Source organism: Leishmania braziliensis, contig 36 (genome assembly GCF_000002845.2).
Source record: "Leishmania braziliensis MHOM/BR/75/M2904 WGS CADA00000000 data, contig 36, whole genome shotgun sequence".
Taxonomy (NCBI): Eukaryota; Euglenozoa; class Kinetoplastea; order Trypanosomatida; family Trypanosomatidae; genus Leishmania; species Leishmania braziliensis.
In genome coordinates, this window is record NW_004057998.1 from 1 (window position 1) to 9,866 (window position 9,866).

Genomic DNA, 9,866 nt, shown 5'->3' on the forward strand with positions numbered 1-9,866 from the left:
GCCAGGCGACTCCAGCATGAAGAGGAGGAGCGGGCGCGGTCCCAGGGCCTATCACTGCCGACGCTCAACTCGAGCAAGCCATCCACCACGCCAGTAAGGCCCCCCTCGCCCAAGGTGATTCCTTCCGCGGAGCTGGAGAAACCCAGTCAGCCTGAGGCGAAAGTGCTGGACGATCTTTTCACTCCTCCCCCCGTCGCCCCACCCGCTGCCCCTGCCCCTGCCCCTGCCCCTGTTGCGCCTGCGGACCCCTTCGATGCCTTCCTCAACGCCAGCCTGGTATCTGCACCACCGCAGCAGAGCCCGTTGGTTCCTCAACAGCAGCAGGTCCTCCCTCAGCAGAATGCATGGGGGCACCCCCAGGCACCCAGTGGCGCTTGGGGTGCACCACAGCCGCAGCAGCCGCAGCAGCAGCCGCCGCAGCAGCCGCCGCAGCAGCCGCCGCAGCAGCCGCCGCAGCAGCCCAGCCTGTGGGGACAATTTTCCAGCGCTCCACCAAGCAATTCATGGGCGCAACCTCAGCCGCAGCAGTCGAACTCATGGGGCCAATTTCAGCAGGGTCTCTCACAGCAGCAGCCCATGGGCAATAGCAGTAGCGCTAGCACGTGGGGTCAACCTACTACACTGCAGACACGGGACCCGTGGGGCCAGTCGCAGGAGTCACCGCTGCCGCCGCAGTCAAGCTCATGGGGCCAATTTCAGCAGGCGCTCTCACAGCAGCAGCCCATGGGCAATAGCAGTAGCGCTAGCACGTGGGGTCAACCTACTACATTGCAGACACGGGACCCGTGGGGCCAGTCGCAGGAGTCACCGCTGCCGCCGCAGTCAAGCTCATGGGGCCAATTTCAGCAGCAGCCTCAGTTGGGTAGTTGGAACCAGGTATCTGCACCAGCGCAGCAGCTGCCCGACTTGTCGAACCGGCCACAGGAAGCTACCACGACGACGACTCATAACACCACCAACAACGCGGGTAACTTGGATATGTGGGGGGCGTTGGACCAGTTCGCCAACCAACGCCACAAATGAGAGAGAGAGCAACGCATCTCGAGTGTGCTTTCGGTTCCCTATCACTCTGGCGTTTACTGTCACACACACCGACCCACCAACCCATATATGTATATATATATATATATGTGTGTGTGTGTGTGTGCTTGTGTGTGTGTGTGGGTGTGTATGCTGCTCTTCATGATGAGCTCTTGGTGCCTGTTGTTGCCTATTCCCACTATTGCGTCTTTCTGTCCTTCTCTGCCGATACGTGTGTGTGCAGCGCCGCTTTCCCCCCTCTTCCCCCAATTATTTCGGTGCTCACCGTGGGCCATCTGAGATACAGCGCGGCTTTCTCTGTGCGTATTTCCGAAAAGGGTCATGGGAGCTGAAGAAAAAGGATGAAGGAAAACACGCAGGACGCACGGGTGTGTGGGTGGTTGATTGGGTGTGGAAAGAGCGGGGCCAGGGACGAGTGTGCGCCAAGTGAAAGGCTCGCAAAGGGATACCGAATGCCCACGCGACGTGTCTCCAGATGAACGCCACTCACATGCTCGTCGTCGTAATCCACAGCGGTGGTTATAGCCTGGGCTGCAGTCTGAACGCTTCTTTTCTTCATTGTTTTGCTACCGAATTCTCTTTCTCTTTTTCGTATGGCTATCTTTCCTAGTGCACTGTAACGGTTGTGTGGGGTCCGCTGTGCTTGTGCGCGCGTGTGTGCTTGTGTGTCTCTGTGAGGGCAGCATTTCTCGCACACCCTCTCTACCGCTACCACTGCCTCCTTCCCCTCCCGTCTGTCTCTCAGTATGTGTGCCTGAAGTTCCATTGATGCTCGGTGGGTTTCCTGTTTGTGTGTACTTTCCTCTGTGTCGGTTTCTCGGCTGATGGTTGTGAGCAGTGTGTGTGTGTGCTGTGGCGTCACTATTGCTGCGTGTGTTCATTGTTGAAAGGTATTACTGGTAACATACCATTGTGTTGTATCGTCGTCGCTGGTTGCCAGTCTACGCTTTTTTTTCTCTGTGGCGTTGTCTGTGAAGATGCCAGTGACGTTGTGTGTGTGTGTGAAAGTTTGTCTGTGTTGTGGGCCTGAGTTGGTATTCTACTCATCTATCGCTGTTGCGCCTCTTTTCTGTTTGTCTGTCTTGCAGTCTTGCAATACTCCCTCGCTCTCTCCTCAGCCCCCAAAAGCCTACACGCTGACACGCAGGTGAATCAGGGAGTAAAAGAAACACGTCTCTTTTCATTCCTTCCGACTTTACAGTGTGCGGCTTACTGCCTCAACTGCGCATCGAGGTGAGCGGAGTGTCTGCATTTATGGGGTGATGCATGTCCATTGACGAGCCACATACACACACTGACGTGCACGCCCACGCACCAGGTGTCCGGCGCTGCAGCCCCCGACTCTCACAGATGCGCACCCACACGGACAACCCCCTTTCTGCAAGATGGGGAAGACGATGAACTGCACCGATCTCTCTCCAGAATGTGCCGAGCACACGCATGCCAATCAGAGAACGTGTTTTAGCTGAATAGGACGACTTCCTCTACTACGCTTCGTTTCCCTTTAGGCTTCCACTCAGTGATGACAGGTGAGACCTCAGTACGTGCGATACAGGGTCCAGTGCCTGCTCTGTGGGGAAGCCGTGCAGCTCCTATCCTTGCTACTGCCGAGCCACCTCTGGCGGTGACGGTTCCAAGCATCTACAACGTGGGGGAAGCCAGCGGTGTATCGCTACTTATGTCGGTAGTCAGCTCCGGCATGGCGTCGTGTCGGAGCGACCTGCAACGGTGCACACGTTTGTCATCCATGTGATGGACAGAGTGCCTAACGTGACTCGAACGCATCGCACCCGGCCCTCGCTGCTCACTGGTGTAGGGAGCCCACCCCCCCCCCCCCCCCCGTGGGGGATGCAGCACATGGCGGCCGGTATGATGGGAGCGGCTGTGAGCGACCCTGCAGAGCAGGAAGTGGAAGGAATTTGGGACGGACCGCGCACAGGTCAGTAAATCGGCGCACTACTGTAATGCGCGCGTCTGCCGCTGCTTCGCACCACGCAACCGCCCTGTGAGAGGTGGGGGAGGTAGAGTGAACGTGAGCTCATGTTGTATGCAGAATGAGCAGGTTACAAAAGGAAAGCTCTACAACTCCACTGCCTGTGCTTCGCTCGCTCCCCCCTTATGAGCACTGCTCGTCTTTGCCTGGTGGTGTCTCTGCCTCCCTCCTTCTCCCATACACATAGCCGCGCTCCACTTTATCTGTTTGCCTTTTTTTAAATTTTATATTTCGTCTACGCTTCTCACCACGCGATCGCATTTTTTCCTTCTCGGTCTCTGTCTTGTTCCCGCTTCACCGCCACCATCACCGCAGTTTGCTCCTTTCTTTGGGCAAGAGAGAAGCAATGGCCCAAGCACACATCCGTAGACTGCGACTCACAGACCGAGCCCCCGTTCTCTCTCTTACTCAACCATACACGCTCTGCTCACTCGGGTCTTGGTGGACGTCTGCCCCGTCTGCGTAAGAGTTCCAAGGCCCTTGCAGGCTGGCGAGTTTCAGCCCACTTCTCGGGTGAAAGCCACCCCATACCCCCTTTTGTGTCTCCTTCTTGTAGCTCGTAGGACTCTGCTTCGTACAGTTCCCCGCAGTCGTAGGGTGAGTCTCGGTAACCGAAGGACGGAAAGGGGAGAACGAAAAAAAAAATGGAGACACTGAGCGCACTGCTTCAGAGGTCTTGTTGCAGCAACTCTTCTACCCTTCTCGGTTTGTTTTGATTTCCCACTTTCCTCTCTTAACCGGCGCGTGCTCTCACCAACAGCCGAGTAACGCTGCCGTTATGGCGGTCTAAGCTCCCCCCCTTCCTTCCTTCCTCCGTCTATCCCCTGTCGCTCGTTTCTCTCTGCGACTCCCCACACCTACACAGAAGCGCACACGCACACGGCCGCCATGCTGCGCCGCACTTGCGTATCTCGTGGCCACGCCACCTCGAACCTTTTCGCCCCTCCTCATTCGGGTCGCTGGTTCAACCCGCCGCACCAGTGGACGATGACCGACACGTTTGTCCCAGCCTTCTTCCTCGGTTTCTCGCCCATGGCCATCTGCGTCTACCTCTACCACGCCGCATACATGCCGCAGTACTCGCACTACCAGGAGAAGAACTACTACCTGGCACAGGTCTACACTAAGGAGTTTATCCACAAGTACAACCGCCTAGAGCGCTGGAGGTGGTACTAAGCACGTGAGAATGAGCATTAGTTTGCTTCTGCTTGCGCTTGTGTGATGTGCACAAGGATGTATAGAGAGATGTGCTATGCATCCCTCGCTCTCTCTCTGTCTGTGTTTGCCTACACTTTGTCTTGCGCGTTGGCGTCCAGGCGTCTCGGGTGTGTGTGCGTATGCAGTCAAGTGGATCCCCCCAAGCTTGTGTGTCTCTCTCTCTGCGTATGAGTGGGTGCGCTTAGTTGATTGATCTTCGTAGCCTCCAAAACGAACAACAATCAAAGAAATGGAAGCAGGGGACTGTCAAGTCCCGGCGAACGCGTAAAAGGCAAAAAAAGAGCCACCACCCACGGCGGGAGCACACGGAAGGCTTCTTCGCCCTTGTCGGTCAGCGGCCTCCTTTGTCTTACCTCTCTTCTCTCTCTCTTCGCCCCTTCTTGGACAGCTCCTCCGGCGGATACGCGTTTCATGTTTGTGGCCGTGATGTTTGTGCTCCGGGGTGCGCGTGCGCGTCTCCCTCCTCTGCCTTTTCTCTTTGACCATCATCTCCCGTTCTCCTATGCCCTACAATTCATCCTATACAAGAGCACGCTGATACGCGTAGCAGTAGAGAGTGGCTCCCCTCTACCCCTTTGCTTCTCATCACCGTTTTTCCCGAAGGTTTGCTTGTGTGTGTGTGTGCGTGCCCTATCCACGATGCCATAGGCGAGTGAATTGTGCCAAACTTCCCCCCTCTTTCGCTGGCCACGTTACTATATTCCTTCCGCACGTCCACACGCGGCGCCTTCGGTTCCTGTGCGTCTTCGGAAAGGAGCCCCTTCCGCTTGCTGTGCTGTTTGCGGAAGGGGCTGCGCCTGTGCTTGTGTCTGTGTGCGCGTTTGCTGCCATGAGTCTGGACTGCGAGGGGGACGGGGCCCCATGTGTGGAGTGCGGCGAGTTCGACTTCTTGCCGTACGCATGCCTGCGGTGTGGCGGCACGTTTTGCGCGGCGCACACGATTTGCCACCACATTCCGGGACACGCTGCGCTCACCGCTGCTGGTGTGGCATCAGCGGTGCCACTCAGCGAAGCTCAGGGTGATGCTGAGGTGTCAAAGGCTGCCCCGCTATGCATGCCTTTGCAAGGGGTATCGTCGACACTCACCGAAGCTGACGCGACACCAACATCAAGCGCGCTCTCTGATCGACAGCAGCATCGATGCGCTGTGTGTCAGTCGGTGCTGTGCGCTCTGGCGCCATGTCCTCAGTGCGGGGACTGCTATTGCGCAGCTCACCGCTTTCATGGCCACGAAGACGTCACATCGAAAAAGTGGCAGCAGCGGCGAGCAAATCCGCGCGCCGTCTTCTTCGGACAGCGGGGCAACAACAGTACCACGACCGTCGATCCCATCGCTGCGTTGTGCTCTACGTTCACGTCAGCACACCCTCTCGTGCTCGCGCCTGTCGGATATCGTAGCCGCCGGATGTATGCGCTGGCTCTCATCGTCGCACCTGCGACCGCTGCAGCGATGGCCTTTACGGGCACCCCAATGGGTGGTAGCGAAGGGTCCCCCTATACTATCGGCGTCTGCAGCTTGATTGTAGCGACGGAGATGTCGGTGGGTCAGCTATGCGATCGACTCGTGGGGTTTCTGCGAGATGCATGGATACCCGTCATGGAACAGGAACAGGATAGCGAGGCGGCCGGTTCGGTGGCGTCGCTGGGGTGGTCGGAGTGGGTCTCCTCAGCGCCCTCGTCCTTGCTCAGTGTGGTTCCCGCTGTCCCCACCCCTGATAGTACGGCAGCTGTCGGGTCAGCATGGCGCCGCGTGCCAGCGCTGTCGCTGGTGCAGCTCCCGGCCGATGTTATTCTACGGAAGGCACCAATAGTGAGTGCGACGGTGTTGTTGCGCCTCGCCGATACCACCACGGCAGAGTGCACGGCGCCGGAGGCGGATGTGGCTCTACGACGTTTCATGACAACAATCCTGTACGGGAAGGCCGCCACCTCCTCAACGGCTGCTCCGTGGACGTCTGCAATGGCCTCCGCTCACCGCGATGATCGCGTCAAGGCGCTCGCCACGCGCCTCTATCTTCAGCAGCAGCTGCTTTGCCGTACCACGGAAGACGCTCATGAAAGCACTGCCGCCAGCGCAGATGTGACATCGGACAAAGCAGAAGGGCGGAGTGCTCAGCTGCTAGAGGGTCGTACTGGGGCCTCTGTGCAGGGGATAGGGACGGTGGTAGAGCTGACACCCGACGCTGAGGGTGATATTACTCCATCACCCACTACCGTCTCCGATGCGGCTGGCAGCACGAAGCCTTTGCCGGTCGTGGCAGTGTGGCCGTTCCGACACGCTCCACCGCTGAACAACTTCAACTTTTTCAACTCTAAGCTAAATCCGTGCGGCATTGCTGCAATTCGCCCTGCTGCTGCCCCGCGCGTTGTCGTGGCGGTCTTCGTCGCGGATGCCACCCTACCGGTGGCAGTGATGCCCATGTGCATTGCGGTTGGCCACAACTGGCCACTTGCTCGTGTAGTCGATCGCATTCGCGAGGAAGTGGGAGAGCAGCAACTCGCGCAGCACCGTGACGCCAGGGAAGCGCTCAATACGTTCTCTGTGCATCATCTTGGCAACGGCAGCGGCGCCTCCTCCGCAGCGGCGGGTATTGCGAGAGAGCCAGTCTGCTTATGGAGTGGCTATGCGCAGCCCTTCACCTTGTCCACTCCGGTGACGCTGCAAAGTGCGGATGTACTGCTGCTGTGCCCCGCGGATTCGCCTGGTGCCGAGGTGGCGCTGAGGGAAGAGCTGCAAAGACTTCGGGGTTTGACGGGAAAAGCGAAGGCGGCGCTCAAAGCAGATCAAGTGAAGAAGTGCGCTGTTATGTGAAGCGCATACATGCCCGCACACACCCGCACACATTATCAGCTCTGTTAGCTCACAGCCCGTCCTGTCGTTTGTATGTCTCTCTCTCTGTGTATGTGTGCGTTCTGAGAAGAGGGCAGCGATGCCATCTCAACACAGGAAAAACAATTCAGCGCGAGTGCATACGAGAGAGAATGGGAGAGGCAGAGGAGGAACAACAAGAAAACAAGCGCGACACCCTCTCGGAGCCAAGTGCACGGATGCACGCGTGCATGTGCGTGTGTGTCTGCACGGGGAGGGGGGAGTCTTCGCGCTTAGCGGGATGCCTCGCCGCCTTGCCCACCCTTTGACGTACTTTTGCACGCACCTCTACTCGTTTTACTTCTCTCTGTCTGCCTGCGTCCTTCTTTCCTGGCCCTACTCTGGTTTATACTGTCGCGCACCTCGCTCACTGAACCTGCGTCTCGGTATCTCTCTGTGTGTGTGTGTGTGCCAGGGAGTCAACGCTGAGCGTTGTCGGCATAAGTGCCTTGGTCATGTCCGAGGCTGTCGTGCGCGCAGAGCGGGAGCTGTACGCGTACGTGGTGGCACTACAGAATGCACTACAGGTCGCAGCTGAGGATGCTATGCCGCAAAGCCTATGGGATGGCACTGGGGAGGAAGACGGCGTACTCGGCAACACTGTGGCGGGTGAGAATCATCAAGGCGGAATACCCGACACCTTGATTCAACAGGTAGAGCGTGAGACGGCACTTGAGCGGCGCCGCATTCAAGAGCTTCTGCACCGGCAGCTGGCTCCACAGCGAGCTGCCCTCTGTGCGTCCATTGTGCAACTCGGTGGTGGTCAGGATGCTTCCGGGAACATCATCGATGTCCCGGTAGCGGTGCTCGACCAGGAGATCGCAGCCGCGGCTACGGAGAGCGCAGAGCTGGGCCGGCGCATGGTGGAGCTGTACGACGAGGCGGCGTGGCTCGCCGCGCGAATCGAGGCGGAGGTGATGGGCAAGTCGGTGCCATCCCTGTAGCGAATCTCACCCCCTCTCCTGTCGGGTAGCACAACCGAGCGTAAAGGGTGCGCTGAATGTGTGCGCTTCTCAAAGAGAGGGGGATGGGAACTACATGAGCACTGCCGCTGCATCTGCCGGGCTGTTGCGATTCCTCTTGCTCTTTTCGGTGTCTCTGAAAAGGGTGCCGAAATCGGCTGCTCTATCCACATCCACGTAAGCAACAGAGGAAGAGGTGAGATGCGTTCCGATTATGCGCCTCTGCTCGTGCACATTTCCCTACCCGCTCTTAACGCTTCATGTCTTGCCGCAGGCTGTGCCTTACCGAGCGTGAGGATAGGTGGAAATAGAAGCCAGGACTCCATCAAGGCTTCGTAGTGCAGGGAGCGGAGGAATAGTAAAAGAACCGAGCATGGCACTGGCGCAGAGGGCAGTAATCACCATCTGCTGTTGTCCTCACCCTTCGTCACGTCTATGCAAGTAAAGAGGCACATCCACACATTCTCGCACTCGCACTCGTCTGCACGGGTGCGTCGTGCATTTTTGTGAAGTTTTTCTCCTTTGTGCTCTTCGCTGCTGCTGAATCCCCCCCCCTCTCTCTCTTCCCCTTATTCTGCTCCTGTTCGTCATCGCTCGCGAACTCCCACAACGATGGGGGGAGCCGAGAAAAAGGAACGGGTCTACTCATATCACCACCACCGCCTCTTACAGGCAAGCAACGCAGGCACAGTTTGCCGCTCCTTTTCGTGTCGTCCCCCCTCTCTCTCGTGCGCAAGGTCAAGCGTGGCTGGTACATGCGGGATGCGCGCCTGTCGACTACTGCGCCGCGGCCACATGGACGTAGAGCCATGGATGGGGGTGAGTTGCTACCCCGTAGGACCTTTGCTGGTCGGCGGCGTCCCGACCATTCGCGCCGGCTACGACCACTTTAAGTTCATGCGTCCACAAGCGCCACTACGGGCTGTGAGGTTGGATAAGCCTCTGCCACCGGTGCTCTTCAACCGCATGGACCAGATTCTCCTTATCGAAAACGCGCTCGCCCTCCAGCGGACGGAAAATCAGATTTCAGTCGCGCTGTCGCAGCTGGCACTCGGCATCCGCAATGCGGAGAACTTTCTTGAGAAGCATCTCATGAACAAGGAGGTGCGGCCGTCAATTCATACGCTGTGGTTCCACGAGGGCGGCCTGCGCGAGCACCCTCATGTGTTGTCCGGCCTGGCGGCTCACCACTTAGTGCCACTCTTTAGTCTGATTAGCTACGACGTGGAGCGGGGCAAGATGACTGTTTTCCAAGCGGAGGAGCTGTACGAGGAGCTCATGGACTGCTCAGTGGCTCAGCCGAGGATTGTGCAGCGGGAGCTGGCGAACCAGATGGTGCGCGTTTATTGCCTGAACGATGACTATGACAAGGCAATCCGCGTGGTGGATGAGATGTGGACCAAACGTATCCGCCGCACCTTTGTCACCTATGCCCCGCTCTTCCGCATGATCCGCGCGAGGCGGGATGTGGCGCAGCAGATCGAACTGCTGAATTACATGTACAAGACAGAAGGTGGCCGACTGCCAAAGTTTCTCTATATTGACCTACCGCGGATGCTGTACATGCTTGGCGTGTTTGCCCGCTACAACTGGATCCCGATCAACGTCTGCTTCACCGTTGTATGCACGGCGCTGACGTTGCAATACACAAACTACGCAAAGTGGTAGCTTCTCGTGTGCGTGTGTGTGTGTGTGTGTATGCGTAGTGACACTGCGGCTGCAAATCTGAGCCACGGCTCGCGTTGCTCTTTCCCCCCACTCTTCCCTGCTCGTAGTTGTGATG

At 57.9% G+C, this 9,866-nt stretch overlaps 5 protein-coding genes across 5 annotated transcripts; all 5 read left to right on the forward strand.

The window, feature by feature from the left end:
• Nucleotides 1-253: 253 nt before the first annotated feature.
• On the forward strand, nucleotides 254-1,186 carry LbrM_25_2080 (hypothetical protein, unlikely; the record flags this gene model as incomplete). The annotated part of the gene is made up of 1 exon (XM_001565659.1): nucleotides 254-1,186. The coding sequence occupies one exon, from the start codon at nucleotides 254-256 to the stop codon at nucleotides 1,184-1,186; it is 933 nt and encodes a 310-aa protein (XP_001565709.1).
• Nucleotides 1,187-3,922: 2,736 nt separating this feature from the next.
• Nucleotides 3,923-4,210, forward strand: LbrM_25_2090 (hypothetical protein, conserved; the record flags this gene model as incomplete). The annotated part of the gene is made up of 1 exon (XM_001565660.2): nucleotides 3,923-4,210. One exon carries the CDS (start codon nucleotides 3,923-3,925, stop codon nucleotides 4,208-4,210), a length of 288 nt encoding a protein of 95 aa, XP_001565710.2.
• An 871-nt stretch (nucleotides 4,211-5,081) lies between these two features.
• On the forward strand, nucleotides 5,082-7,064 carry LbrM_25_2100 (hypothetical protein, conserved; the record flags this gene model as incomplete). Its single annotated transcript, XM_001565661.1, has 1 exon — nucleotides 5,082-7,064. The coding sequence occupies one exon, from the start codon at nucleotides 5,082-5,084 to the stop codon at nucleotides 7,062-7,064; it is 1,983 nt and encodes a 660-aa protein (XP_001565711.1).
• Nucleotides 7,065-7,576: 512 nt separating this feature from the next.
• LbrM_25_2110 (hypothetical protein, conserved) lies at nucleotides 7,577-8,065 on the forward strand (the record flags this gene model as incomplete). The annotated part of the gene is made up of 1 exon (XM_001565662.1): nucleotides 7,577-8,065. One exon carries the CDS (start codon nucleotides 7,577-7,579, stop codon nucleotides 8,063-8,065), a length of 489 nt encoding a protein of 162 aa, XP_001565712.1.
• Nucleotides 8,066-8,845: 780 nt separating this feature from the next.
• Nucleotides 8,846-9,751, forward strand: LbrM_25_2120 (hypothetical protein, conserved; the record flags this gene model as incomplete). The annotated part of the gene is made up of 1 exon (XM_001565663.2): nucleotides 8,846-9,751. The coding sequence occupies one exon, from the start codon at nucleotides 8,846-8,848 to the stop codon at nucleotides 9,749-9,751; it is 906 nt and encodes a 301-aa protein (XP_001565713.1).
• Between the last annotated feature and the right edge of the window lie 115 nt (nucleotides 9,752-9,866).